Source organism: Globicephala melas, chromosome 7 (genome assembly GCF_963455315.2).
Source record: "Globicephala melas chromosome 7, mGloMel1.2, whole genome shotgun sequence".
NCBI classification, from domain to species: Eukaryota; Metazoa; Chordata; class Mammalia; order Artiodactyla; family Delphinidae; genus Globicephala; species Globicephala melas.
Window position 1 is genome coordinate 8,157,584 of NC_083320.1, and position 15,068 is coordinate 8,172,651.

Sequence of the window (15,068 nt, forward strand, 5' to 3'; positions counted from 1 at the left end):
CCTAAGTCCAATGATTAGTGTGTTTAGAAGAGAGAAGGAGAGTCTTAATTGTGTTTCCTTAGATTCTGTGTGTCTACTTGGCATCCATTCATCACCAGGCCAAACTACTGACCAAAGAATTTACCTCTCTCCTGCAAGTCAGCTCGCCTGGGACTCTGCTCTCCTAGCAGGCGGGCTGATGCAAAGCCTCTTATCTGACTCTCACCCAGCAAGCCCATGTTGCCCCTGCCCTAAGTCATCCCAGCGCCAGGTACCAGGCAGCTATAGACCACCCCTGCAGCCGAAAGCCCGCTGGAATTATTCACACCAGCCAATCCTAAACTGTTAACTCTGCCTCGCCTTCCCCACAGGAACTCCAGTAAAGGCTCTGCCCGTGGCTTCCCCTCACTCCTTGCCTTCTGCGTGCCAACACGCTGACGTTTCCAGTGTGTCCTGTGTGGTGGGGCAGGCCCCTTCCCTCAGGACATGTAATACATTCTTCTTTCAATGACGTGGACCTCTCGGTGTCACCATTCAGTCACTTCCATAAATTAAAATCCCGTGGGTGTGAATGACACGATAAGGGAGAAGGAGAAGGGAGAGGACACAGATACAGGGAAGAGGACCACGTGAAGATGGAGGCAGAGACCAGAGTGATGAAAGTCAAGGAAGGCCTGGCGACCCCAGAAAGGAAGAGACCCTCGCCCGGAGCCTTCGCCCGGAGCCTTCAGGGGGAATGCGGCCCGGCTGACACCTTGATTTCAGACTTGGGGCCTCCGAAACTATGAGAGAATAACTCTCTGTGGTTGTCAGGCACCCAGTACTGTTACCCCATTATACAGATGAGGAAACTGCAGCTCAGACAGGGGAAGAGCTGGGGTGTGAGCCAGGCTTTCTGGCCCAAGCCCACGCTCTTAACCACTGCATGATCGTGACATTGAGGAGCCAGCGCCCCGGTCTGCTCTGAACAGAGCAGGTCAGAACTTTGTTCCCACAAATCTGTGTGATCATATCTGGGGCAGCACCCCTCACCCGCTGCCCCTGTACCTGATGTTGCCACTGGCTTTCTTGCTTGCTTGCTTTCTTTTTATAAAATCACCTTTATTTATTTGGCTGCACCGGGTCTTAGTTGTGGCAAGCGGGCTCTAGTTCCCTGACCAGGGATGGAACTCAGGCCCCCTGCATTGGGAGCGCTCAGTCTTAACCACTGGACCCCCAGGGACGTCCCCTACTGGCTTTCTACACTTGCGGTGATGAGCACGCGTTAGCATGGTCACTGCTCTAGCTGCTGCCACCTTGTGGTGGCCACTGGGATTGGGCCGCTCCCCAGCCTTCCGCAGCTGCTCCCGGGAGCGTGTGCCTGGAGTCTTCCGGAGCCCTGCAGCCCTGCGTACACATGTACCCCGGAGCCCCGTGCAGGATGAGGGTCGTGCCCGTGGCCTCTGCCCGCCAGTGAGAACACTTGGGCCTGAGTCTTTGACGGCTGCTCCTCGGGCGGGGTGCTCCGTCCCAGCTCTCGCTCTCAGGGCAGCCCCTCTAAGGGGAGACTCCAGATTCTGTGTCTTCCCAGAACTCCGGCTTCCTCCATTCAAGACACTTAAGGACTCAGTGCAACCTGGGCTCCATCAGCAGGTGGCAGGGGATTCTACTTAGAAGCTACACTGGATTCGCTTGGGAGAAGCAGGTTAATAAGGCCCATAGGGTGGGGGCTGAGACCCCAAAGGCATTCTCAAATGACAAAGGATGTTGCTACCCTGCTTTCTAGGAGGTGGATGCTGTTACCCAGAGAGGAGAGCCTGAGTCTGGAAAGAGCTGGGTTTGGGCCAGGGGCCCTACAGCCCAGCTGCTCTGCGGGAGAGAAGGGGTAAGGGTTTGGAGGTTCCTCGGCTGCAGTGAGAAGGGGAGAAAGGTCAGGTCTCTCTGGGGATGGAGCGGATGAGGCTTGGGGTGAACAGAAATATCTAGAGGGAATGTTTAAATTGTTTGCATTGAGGTCTCCAAGGTAAAGCCCGCACCTCCACATCAAAAATCCCACCTTGTTTGCTAGTGGTTTTGTGTGAATTCCGGCAGCCAGGGGACTGCAGCCCCGGGGGAGGGTGTTCTCCCGTAGGTTGACTTGGAGCAGACTGCCCTGGGGACAGCGCAGGACACTGTGGAGGGCTGAGTGACAAAATGGCGCTGGGACAATTGGTTAACTGCTGGAAAAGCATTGGGTTAGTTTCTCAGTTTCACTTAAAGAGGTAACTACAAAGAAAGGAAGACAGAGAGAGGTCATAAGTAAACTGAAAATACTTGATTTGGGGAAGAAGTACTTTCTTTTTTTTTTTTTTTAAATTTTATTTATTTATTTATTTTTGGCTGTGTTGGGTCTTCATTGCTGCACCGGGCTTTCTCTAGTTGCGGCGTGCAGGGGCTACTCTTCGTTGCAGTGCGCGGGCTTCTCATTGCAGTGGCTTCTCTTGTTGCGGAGCACGGGCTCTAGGTGCACGAGCTTCAGTCAGTGTGGCTCGTGGGCTCTAGCGCGCAGGCCCAGTAGTTGTGGCTCACGGGCTTAGTTGCTCCACAGCATATGGGATCTTCTCGGACCAGGGATCGAACCCGTGTTCCCTGCACTGGCAGGTGGATTCTTAACCACTACACCACCAGGGAAGTCCCAAGAAGTACTTTCTAAATATAAAAGCCAGTAAAGAAATTCCAAGGTGGAAAAATCGACGTAGGTCAAAAAACAATCTAAAAAATTTTAAGAACAAACCACAAACGGAAAAAAAGTTTGCTACAGATACCACAGAGGGTTAATATCTATACTATATAAAGATCCCAAACAGATTGATAAGACACCATTGTATTCCAAATAACACAATATGCAAAGAATGAGAACAGACCATTCACCAAAGAAATGTAAATAGCTAATAACCATGGGACAATATTCAAAAGTACTAGTGGTCAAAGAAATACCAGATAAAAAAAAACAAGATAGGGACTTCCCTGGTGGTCCAGTAGTTAAGACTCCACGCTCCCAATGCCGGGGGCCCAGATTCGATCCCTGGTCAGGGAACTAGATCCCGCATGCCACAACTAAAGATCCCACACGTGGCAACTAAGATCCTGCCTGCTGCAGCAAAACCCGGCACAGCCAAATAAATAAATAAATATTAAAAAAACCCAAACAAACGAGGTATCTTTTGGTAGTGGGATTATAAGTGACTTAAATTTTTTTTTTTTGGCCAACTGCGTTTTCTGGTGTTTCTCTAGTAACATTTAGTACTTGCATTAAGAAAAGATTCTAAAAGTTAAAAGCACATGGTTCGCTTAAATAACGAATGAGTAGCCAGTATCAGAGGCTTTCAGCTGTGGTGGGTCATGAACAAGTTTTTTCTTTCAAGCTTTTGTGCATTTTAAAATTTGTACAATTCACTTGAACTTTCAACAATGAGTAAATATTACTGGACGCATTAGAACAAATTTGCAAGTTAAAGTAAATTCCTTCTCCCTAACCTTCCAGAAGCCTGGGCCCTGTATGCAAATAGGATTCCTGGGGCCACCCAAACACCCACTCTGAGTGGGAAGGCAACTGAACTGAGAGGGCATCTCTCCCACCTCCATCTCCAACACAAAGGGGTGCTTCAGCCCCCCACACACCACACACTCCCCCCTTGGACTGCCCCAGCCCTTTGGATGCCTTTTCTAGTCCGGCCCCCCTCTTCAGGGTCCACCCTGGTGTCTCCCCACCCTCAGGTTTGGCCTGCTGGCTGCTATGAGAGGACTCAAGCCCCTCAGAGGCCTGGCTGGTGGCAGTGCAGTGGCCTGAGGGCGCCCTGAGGGGACTCTGGGGCAGACCAGCATCGAGAGGCTGGAATTCACACCATTATCCCTCTGCCCATGTGTCCTTCTATCCGTCCTTTTTATATTCCTCCTGGGTGTCTGTACTTCAGAATGTGACTGTATTAGGAGATTGGGCCTTTAAAGGGGTCATTAAGTTAGCAGGGGATCATTAGGGTGAGGCTTAACTCAACATGACGGGTGTCCTTTTAAGAAGAGGAAATGTGGACCCAGATACACATACTGGGAGAACGCCATGCAAACGTGAAGACAGCCATCCACAAACCAAGGAGAGCAGCTGGGGACAGCGCCTTTCTTCACAACCCTCAGATGGAGTAAACACTGCCAACATCTGGATTTCTGACTTTTGCCTCCAGAACTGTGAGAAAACACGCTTCTGTTGTTTAAGCACCGCCAAACCTGTATACTGTGTTCCGGCAGCCTGAGCGGCTGGATACAGTGCTCTCGAGCACAGGATTAGACCCTCGAATAGAATCACAAAGAGGTAAAAGACAGGTGTCCACCTGCAGAAAATGTACCGTCCCATGTGTGAGACAAGTCACAAATCTCTTGTCACAACGTGGCCTAGTAGGCCCAATGCACATTCCCCAAAGTGTGAGTTCCCAGCACACTCCCCAAGGTGTGAGTTCCCAGCACACTCCCCAAAGTGTGAGTTCCCAGCACATTCCCCAAGGTGTGAGTTCCCAGCACATTCCGCAAAGTGTGCGAGTTCCCAGCACACTCCCCAAAGTGTGAGTTCCCAGCACATTCCCCAAGGTGTGTGTTCCCAGCACACTCCCCAAAGTGTGTGAGTTCCCAGCACATTCCGCAAAGTGTGTGAGTTCCCAGCACACTCCACAAAGTGTGAGTTCCCAGCACATTCCCCAAGGTGTGTGTTCCCAGGACATTCCCCAAGGTGTGTGAGTTACCAGCACACTCCCCAAAGTGTGAGTTCCCAGCACATTCCCCAAAGTGTGAGTTCCCAGCACACTCCCCAAAGTGTGAGTTCCCAGCACACTCCCCAAGGTGTGTGAGTTCCCAGCACACTCCCCAAAGTGTGAGTTCCCAGCACACTCCCCAAAGTGTGAGTTCCCAGCACACTCCCCAAGGTGTGAGTTCCCAGCACACTCCCCAAGGTGTGAGTTCCCAGCACACTCCCCAAGGTGTGAGTTCCCAGCACATTCCACAAAGTGTGAGTTCCCAGCACATTCCCCAAAGTGTGTGAGTTCCCAGCACACTCCCCAAAGTGTGAGTTCCCAGCACATTCCCCAAAGTGTGTGAGTTCCCAGCACACTCCCCAAAGTGTGAGTTCCCAGCACACTCCCCAAGGTGTGAGTTCCCAGCACACTCCCCAAAGTATGTGAGTTCCCAGCACACTCCCCAAAGTGTGTGAGTTCCCAGCACACTCCCCAAAGTGTGAGTTCCCAGCACACTCCCCAAAGTGTGAGTTCCCAGCACATTCCCCAAAGTGTGTGAGTTCCCAGGATTTGGAAGGACTAAACGGGGCCGCTAGAGGCCAAACCATGGCGGTGGGGCCACGGGGTTTTGCCCTCAGTTTCCCCAGCTCCCTCCCAGCTCCTGAGATCTGCTAGTCACCTATGGTGTGTTGGGGGGGCGCTGGCATGGGTGCAGAGCCTTGGGCACCTCCTGCTCGCAGCTGTGACTCTGCACGGAGCCAGCTTTGCTCCATCCCTGGGACATCCTGTAGATGGTTGACCCGTTTGGATGGTCTGTGCGTCCCAGGGCTGGGACTCACTGCTGTTCCTTCTCTCCTCCCACCAGGGCCCCCTCAACACAAGAAAGAGTGGGGAGAGGGGTTCTTCCACCTCAGGTGGGTTTCCAGAAAGTTATTGCTCTAAGGCAGTTACTCACTGAGCCTTAGCTCTGAGCTAGTGGTTTTAACATCCTTAGTCAGGAAGGAACAATTTGGAGAAGTGATGAAAGGTTTGGGCCCTTCCCCAGAAAACTGCACATGCACAGGTGCCCTGAGCCCCACCTCTAAGATTGGAGCTGTGTCTGGTTTTTGCATTCCAGGGACCAGCAGACCCCTAAAATTCACCTGCCAAGTGGCTTGTAGGTCCAGAGTTATGCACAAGTGGAGGGGAGGGTGCTCAGGGATGCAATCCAGGTGGAAGACACCAAGGCAGCAAGAGGACGCCCTGTGGAGAGGCAGTGGGAACACCCCGGCTCATCCCAGAAGGAAGGCCCTCCCTGGAGGCAGAAGGTGTCACTTTCTCCTGGAGGCCGAGGAAGTGGTGGCGGGTTCTGGGCAGGAGACAGGCATGGAGAAAGTGGGCTTTGGAAAGGTTTGGGGAGGAAGCCTCTAGAAGCACAGCCCTGTAAGAGCCTGCCTGCCACATTGCTGCGTGAATGAGCACTGCGTTGTGCAAACATTCCCCAGAAAGACAGGCTCTGTCTTCCAGAACAAAGCAGGAAGAGCAGAGCCGGAGGCCCAGGCGGGTTTGTGCTTAAACAAGAGAACGGAAAGTCTCCACCTGTCCCAGACAGGAATGTATTCACGGAGGACGGTCAGCAAGGAGTTTAGGAAACGAGGATTTGGTGCGCCAGCGTTATCAAGGGGAGAGTGTGATGTATCCCCTGGAGGGGAGGGACCGCCAGCTTGCAGGTACCTAGACGGGTCCCACTCGCCCCGACTCCATGTCCACACTCAGCCAGCTACCTTGGGTGTCCCTTAGCTTCTGTAGTGGATTGAACTATGGCCCCCAAAAGACAGGTCCACTTGCAACCTCAGAATGTTACCTTATTTAGAATTTGCAGATATAATTAAGTTAAGGATCTTGAGATCATCCTGGATTTAGGGTGGGCCCTAAATCCAAAGACTGGGTCCTTATAAGACCAAGTGGAAGATGTTAAGAACAAGACACAGAGGGGGAGGCCATGTGAAGATGGAGGGGAGATGGGAGACAGAACACTAAGGGTCCCCGGCAGCGAGCAGAGGCTAGGAGAGAGGCATGGAACAGATTCTCCCTCAGGGCCTCTAGAAGGAACCCATTCCTGCTGACGCCTTGATTTCTAACTTTAGGTTTCTAGAACTGTGAGAGAATAAGTTCATCAAGTTTGTGGTAGTTTGTTATGACAATCCTAGAAATAAATACACCTTCCCAATGGTGATCATAGGTGTTGGGAAAGGATCTCATGTTTAAATAAATTTGGGAAACACTGTGTTAAACTAGAAGATTCTTTGCTGAGGAACTTCTCAGAGGCTTTAATAGGCTACAGAGCCCTATGGATTTTCAAGGAGGGGGATCAGTATTGAACACACATTTCCCAAACGTATTTAACCAAGGAACACTTGTGTACTAGTCAGCTTGGGCTGTCATAACAGAATACCACAGACTGAGTGGCTTAAACGACAGACATTTGTTTTCTACAGTCTGGAGGCTCCAAGTCCCAGATCAAGGTGTCAGCAAGGTTGGCTCTGGTGAGGTCTCTTTTCCTGGCTTGAAGATGGCTGCCTTCTCACTGTGTCCTCACATGGTCTCCTCTCTGTGCATACAAGCAGAGAGAGAGAGAGAGAAAGAGAGTGCTGTAGTGTCGCTTCCTTTTCTTGTAAGGACATGAGTCCTAATGGACTAGGGTCCCATGCTTTTGACCTCATTTAACCTCGATTACCTCTTTAAAGGTATCTGTAAGTACAGTCACATTAGAGCTTCAATATATGAGTTTCCGGGAGTGGAGGGGACACAATTTAGTCCAAACGTCTTACTTCGTGAGACTGGTTTTCCCCCAGATCTGGGGAGATGCGGATTTAATTGCCTTGAACTTGAGCCCAGGGATATAGGGTGGCAGGGAGCACTGTCAGTTGGCAGGTGGCTGTCATTCATCCCTGCCTGTATAAGGATGTCCTTGGTATGACAGGAGAGGAGAAAGAAGATGTGGTAGATATTTTCTGAAGGTCACAACATTTTGCAGCTCCTCCTGTCAAAAGAAGGAGTCTATTTTCTCTAGCCCCTGAATCAGGGCTTGGCCATGTGACTTGCATTAGTCAAGGGGACAGTAGGAAACATGACACAAGCAGAAGCTTTAACAGTGTTTGTGCATTGGGGCTTGGCTTCTCTTACTCCTTTTGGAGCCCAGTTGCCAAGCGAAGAAGCCTGGCTGGCTCGATAATGAGATTCATGTGGCCCAGTTGCTTTTATCACCCCAGCCAAATGCCAGACATGTGAGTGGGGGCTGTCTGGGATCTGGACCTTTCAGCCTCCAGCCCACCTGCCTACTGACTGCAGCCACGTAGTGTACCCAAGTGAGACCAGCAGAAGAACTACCCAGGGGAATGCCCTGGTGGCGCAGTGGTTAAGAATCCGCCTGCCAGTGCAGGGGACACGGATTCGAGCCCTGGTCCGGGAAGATCCCACATGCCGTGGAGCAACTAAGCCCGCGCACCACAACTATTGAGCCCACGTGTGACAACTACTGAAACCCGTGCACCCAGAGCCCGTGCTCCGCAACAAGAGAAGCCACCGCAATGAGAAGCCCACGCACCGCAACGAAGAGCAGCCCCTGCTCTCCACAACTAGAGAGAAGCCCACGCGCAGCAACGAAGACCCAACGCAGCCATAAATAAATAAATAAATAAATAACCCCCCAAAGAACTACCCAGCTGAGCCCAGCCCAAATAATAATAAATAATAACAACAACAACAATAACATTTTCTTTAAACTTCTTGGTTTTGAGGTGTTTTCTTTCATAGCAGTAAAGCCACCTTAGAAAAGACATATGACTGTCACTGCCTTATAAGCAATAGCCTTCTCAGGGCACTGCTCTCTGTACCAGGCTAACCTTCTCAGTACTGTGGGGAAACATCTTTGCCACCAGTCTTGCTATTAAAGTTTTCTAGTCTTATCAGCATGATGAATATCAGGTGAAAAATCTTAAACGGACACACCACAAAAACAGGATGTGAGTTTTATTAGTTCAGTCCCTGAAATTAGCCATGGACTGGCTACAGAGAAATCGGAAACATGTTTCAGATGATGGAATGTATCAAACATGTAAAAACTGACCTATCTTGAATATTCTTGAATATCCCACTGGAAGGAGTTGGTGAGAAACATAGGTTTGCTTGCAAAACAATTTCCTCTTGAGAAATGGCACCATCTTCTGAAAATCAAGCTGAAACGACTGTCTTGCTTAGTCTTGGTGTCTTGGGAGAGTCAGGGGCAGGGGAATCGGGGAGAGAAAGCAGTGGATGTGGGGCAGCTCCCAGGTGCCATCTCTTCTTGAGCTGGCTCTCTGCTGCCACCCAGTGCTGATTCTGCGGCATTGCAGGAGGCTGCCCATCCCTTATTCAGGCCCCTGGCTCCGCAGGCGGCACCTCTCCCAGCCATGTGACAGCATGAGGAAGAGGTCTGTGCTCCACACCTCACTCTTGCCCCCACTCTAAAAGCTACACATTCTCTGTTACTCCACAAGGTGTCCAGTGACAGGAGAATACGGATCATTACCAACCACTGCCTCTTCTGGGGCAATTTTATTTTGGGGTCCCACTCCCATTATATTAGATACACTGAGGCCATCCAAATTCCACATCAAATGTGAGTTCCATATAATCACAGAAGGCTTGACTTTCATTGAAGTTGAGGGTTCTTTTCCCCGCAGTGGTCAAATACACGTAACATAAAATTTACCATTTGAACCGTTTGAAAGTGTACAATTTAGCAGCATTAAGTACATTCACAACATAAATCCAGTTCCAGAACATTTTCATCACCTCAAATGGCAACTTGTACCCATTAAGCAGTCACTGCACTGAACTTTTTGATGCGTGGTTACAATTTTTAGACATTTAAACATTTATTAACTTTTATTATTAACATTTACTAACCCAGAAATCACACTTTTATTTTTATATTTGGAGCCAATTAATCTGTTTTTAAAAAGTTGCACATATTCTCATAGGACATTAAAAGCTGCTAGGTTTGGGCTTCCCTGGTGGCACAGTGGTTGGGAGTCCGCCTGCCGATGCAGGGGACGCGGGTTCGTGCCTCAGTCCGGGAAGATCCCACATGCCGCGGAGCGGCTGGGCCCGTGAGCCATGGCCGCTGAGCCTGCGCGTCCGGAGCCTGTGCTCCGCAACGGGAGAGGCCACAGCAGTGGGAGGCCCGCGTACCGCATAAAAAAAAAAAAAAAGCTCTAGGTTTAAGCCTGTGCGTGGGGTGCCTGGGTATAAGGAGACCATGAGAAGTCTCCCTCCACTCCCACCTCTGTGCCCCTCCAGGACCTACTGGGCCCCTGAGCCCTGCTGCCTTCCCAGGGCTCCCTGCCCTCCATGCTGCCGTTGGCCATGGATTCTTTTAAACATGCCTGTACTATTTATCTAAATTATAAAAGCGTGACACGTCATTATGGATGAGTTGGAAAGTGCAGATGAGCATAAAGGAGAATAACCACCCTTCCTAATTCTACCACCTTGAGATAATCACTGTTAACATTTAGGTGTCTTTACCCCACCCCCCAATCCTTTTGTTTCTAGGCAAAATTACCACCCAACTTACCTCAAGCAATATATACAAGATATATTTTTATTTACAAAGTTGGGATCCTGTACTTTCAGTTTGAAACTCTGCCTTTGTTCCCTTATTAGAAATGATACTTTGAGAAATTTCCTATATTCTTAAATTTAATATTAATAGCTGAATATATTTAAATATAAATTTTAATTGAAAATATAACTACATTTAATAGCTGCATACCCATCATTAAGACACACCATACTAAAAAAAAAAAAAAAAAGACACACCATATTTTATTTAGCCAGGCACCTCTTGTAGGATGGTCTTAGTCAGTTTTCACTAGGTATAGCTGCAGTAACAACGCATCCCCACATCTCGGTAGCTCATGGACATCAAGGCTCGTTTCTTGACCCTCTTACATTTCCTTCACAGCTTGCCTGTGGCTTGGCACCTTTTGGCTGTGGGTCAGCTGTGGCTGTAATTCTCCTTTGTTCAAGCTGAAGGAACAGCCCCCGGGGGGACATGTCAGCCTTGTGGCAGAGGACAAGAGCAAGCGAGCCGGTGGAAAAAAGCAATGGCTCTTAAAGTCTCTGCTCTGATGTGCTACAGGTCCTGTCTACACACAGGCCGTTTGCAAACGCAGTCATGGGGTCAAGGTCAAAGTCAGTGGGGCTGGGCGAATAGCTCCTCTCCAGGGGGCACCACAGGTCACACGGTAGTGGGTGGGGTTGCATAATACTGTTTCAGGAAGGGAGCGTGAATAATTGGAAATAATAATACAATTGTCTACAGATGTTTCCATTTTTAAACTATTAAAGTGTTTTGGGCTCTTTTTTAATGATATTAAAAAAGATATGCAATTTTAAAAATGAAATTTTCATTTTAACCAAGGTTGCACAGGTACATGTTTTTAAAAGTCAAATAATTCTTTAAGGCTTACAAAAAACAACCCACCCCCAAAATAGCAGCTTCCTTCCAGCCAAATTCCCACACCTCAACAAATTGAAAGAGAACTTTTCCCTGGTCTTATTACGTGCCAGGAATTGTGCTAAATAATTTACCCAGGTTATCTCAACTTGATCCATACAGCCACCTCAGGAGGTAAATATATTTATTTATCTCTCTAGTAGAGAAGAAATTTAGGCTGAAGAAGCAATTTCTTTGGCCTAAGGGGCCACTTGCCAGCAGGGGGCAGATCTGCCATTGGAACCCAGGTTGCCCGAGACGCCAGAACCCCGGGAGCCAGACTTCCGCATAAGCGCTTCTCGAGGCGCGGTCCTCACCCGCAGCATCCGCCTCTCCTGGGACCTTGTTAGAAATGCACATTTCTTGGGCCCCACCGCACCCCTGCTGGCTCAGAAACTCTGGGGTTACAATCAACAGTTGGGTGACTCTGACAGATACAGAAGACTGCCAGCTGGTCTCCACGCTGATCCTCCCCACGCCGGCTTCAGTCATTTGGGGCTATTAAAAACGTTGCTTTGCAGGCAGACTTAGGAGCCCCTGGCCGTCCGTGGTCCTCCCCACTGCGCCCCCTTCCCCCCAACACACACACCTCCACCTCCAGCCAGACGCAGAGCCGAGTGAGGCGGGTGTCCCTCTTTCCCCTTTGGGGGGCGAAGGTGTGCATGTGTGGCTTGGGGGCCTGGCTGGTTGCTCGGGGAGGTCTCTGCAGCCCTAACCTGGACTCAGAGCTGCCTGATGTCTGGTCTGGAACCGGATAGAGGCGTCTGTGCACTTTTCATCTGGGAAATAAGTGGAAAAAACCCAAACAAACCAAGCCTACGAATGTCAGAAATCTCCAAAACAAGTTCACCGCTGAGCTTTAGCGCATATAACGCTCGGACTACTTGCTTAGTTCCCCCCCCAGCCCCCATGCTGATGGGTTTCACCTCAGCCCTTTGCAGGGGCACCCTCTCCCACTCCATTGCCTCCGCGCACCATTCCACAGAGCTGAGGCCAGGGTGGGAGAGCAAAGGGTCGAGAACCCACCCTGTGGCTGCAAGACTCCTTTTGTCGCTCTGTTGAACCCTGGAGGGTGGCTGCTTCCCACAGCTTGGGGCTGCCCTGGGGCTTGGTCTCTTACCTGATGCTGCCTCGGGGCCCTCGTCCTGGGGGCACCTGGCTAGTGGCATCCCTCTCTTGGTCTTGCCGCTCCCCAGGGGCACTGCCGGGACACAGGAGATGGGGGCCCCTCTGCCCTCAGACCAACTGACCTCCTCTCTCCCCTCCCCTCTCTGCCCATCTCTCCCTCCCGTCCTCTAATTGGGGGAGGGGGAACCTTGCCCTCTTTATAGCTGTTACTCTGCCCTTCTTCCCTTTTGCTTCCTCAGCAAACCCTCCAGGTTCTCCTAAGAAGGGCCTTCAGGAGAGAAGGGGCCCTGCCCGAGCGGGTCCCCAGGGGTGGAGTGGAAGGGCCCACAAGGGAGATAGTTTGAAGGCTGAATCAACAGGATCTGGTGGCTGATGGATGGTGAGCGCAGGGAGAGGTCAAAGCCCAGCCATGCTGGGAGAACAGGCCTAGTCCCCAGAGATGGAGATGTGAACCATTTGTTCATGTTAAAGACGATGGAAGCACCAGACAGTGGACAGGTCCGGAAGGCCATTTGGAAGGGCTGAGCCTGGATTCCGTCCATGGAGGTTATGGGAGACCTTGGTAAGGACCACTGCTAGGGAGTGAGGTGGCTATCATGCACAGGGAGGGCAGAGGATCAGCTGGCAAGGTGGAGATGGCTTTATTTAGGGGACTGAGGCAGAGGAGGATGGAACGTCTACAAACAGCTCCTGGGGACCAGCTGGCCCACAGCCCCACCACAGGCCAAGCAGAGCAGTCAGCAGAAGAGGGAAGCAGGCAGGCCTGAGAATCAGGCATCAGTGTATCCAGTGAGCCTGGTGCATCATGGGTGCTCAGTATGGGTGTTTCTGACTGTAAGGAACAAACGCAGGACTGGAGTGTATTAGTTTCCTGCCGCTGCCGTAACAAAGTACCAGAGGCTGGTGGCTTAAACAACAGATGTGAAATTTCTCACAGTTCTGAGGTCTGGAAGCACAAGATCAAAGTGTCGTCAGGGCTGGTTTCTTCTGAGGCCTCTCCCCTTGGCTTGCAGACGGCCATCTTCTCACTGTGTCTTTGGCACAGCCTTCCCTCTGTGTCCTAATCTCATCTTCTTATAAGGACACCAGTCATATTGGATTAGGGCCCACCCCAGTGATCTCATTTAACCTTAATTATGTCTTTAAATATCCTATCTCCATATATAGTCATGCTAACTGGAGGTTAGGATTTCAACACATGAATTTTGTGGGGACACCATTCAGTTTGTAACAGGGAGCAACTACATACAGTTGGGGAGATAAAATATACACACTGAAGTAATGGACAAAATGGTGCACAATTGTTAAATTGTGTGCTAGAGAGGAACAAGAAAATAAGACTGTATATAAGAAATGACTAAAAGTTCTAGAGAACCGACTCCCTCTTGCGAGAGCACCAGAATCGCAACTAACTGCTGAACAATCATCGACAGGAAGACGCTGGAACTCACCAAAAAAGATACCCCACATCCAAAGACAAAGGAGAAGCCACAATGGGATGATAGGAGGGGCGCAATCACAATAACATCAAATCCCATAACTGCTGGGGGGGTGACTCACAAACTGGAGAACACTTATACCACAGAAGTCCACCCACTGGAGTGAAGGTTCTGAGTCCCATGTCAGGCTTCCCAACCTGGGGGTCCGGCAATGGGAGGAGGAATTCCTAGAGAATCAGACTTTGAAGTCTAGCGGGGTTTGATTGCAGGACTTTGACAGGACTGGGGGAAACAGAGACCCCACTCTTGGAGGACACACACAAAGCAGTGAGCGCATCGGGACCCCAGGGGAAGGAGCAGTGACCCCATAGGAGACTGAACCAGACCTACCCGCTAGTGTTGGAGGGTCTCCTGCAGAGGTGGGGGGTGGCTGTGTCTCACCGTGAGGACAAGGACACTGGCAGCAGAAGTTCTGGGAAGTACTCCTTGGTGTGAGCCCTCCCAGAGTCTGCCGTTAGCCCCACCAAAGAGCCCGGGTAGGCTCCAGTGTTGGGTTGACTCAGGCCAAACAACCAACAGGGAGGGAACCCAGCCCACCCCCCACCCCCCATCAGCAGACAAGTGGATTAAAGTTTTACTGAGCTCTGCCCACAACAGCCAGCTCTACCCACCACCAGTCCCTCCCATCAGGAAACTTGCGCAAGCCTCTTAGATAGCCTCATCCACCAGAGGGCAGACAGCAGAAGCAAGAAGAACTACAATCCTGCAGTCTGTGGAACAAAAACCACATTCACAGAAAGATAGACAAGGTGAAAAGGCAGAGGGCTATGTACCAGATGAAGGAACAAGATAAAACCCCAGAAAAACAACTAAATGAAGTGGAGATAGGCAACCTTCCAGAAAAAGGATTCAGAATAATGATGGTGAAGATGATGCAGGACCTCGGAAAAGAATGGAGGCAAAGATCAAGAAGATGCAAGACATGTTTAATAAAGACCTAGAAGAATTAAAGAACAAACAAACAGAGATGAACAATACAATAACTGAAATGAAAGCTACACTAGAAGGAATCAACAGCAGAATAACTGAGGCAGAAGAACGGATAAGTGACCTGGAAAACAGAAAGGTGGAACTCACTGGTGCAGAACAGAATAAAGAAAAAAGAATGAAAAGAAATGAAGACAGCCTAAGAGACCTCTGGGACAACATTAAATGCAACAACATTCGCATTATAGGGGTCCCAGAAGGAGAAGAGAGAGAGAA

At 50.1% G+C, this 15,068-nt stretch overlaps 1 protein-coding gene across 1 annotated transcript in view; it reads right to left on the minus strand.

Moving 5' to 3' along the window:
• Window positions 1-15,068, minus strand: part of TEX44 (testis expressed 44) — a 36,077-nt gene that overhangs the window by 8,551 nt on the left and 12,458 nt on the right. Inside the window, 1 exon segment of the mRNA XM_060302635.1 lies at window positions 12,359-12,439. Coding sequence (XP_060158618.1) covers window positions 12,359-12,439 — 81 coding nt within the window.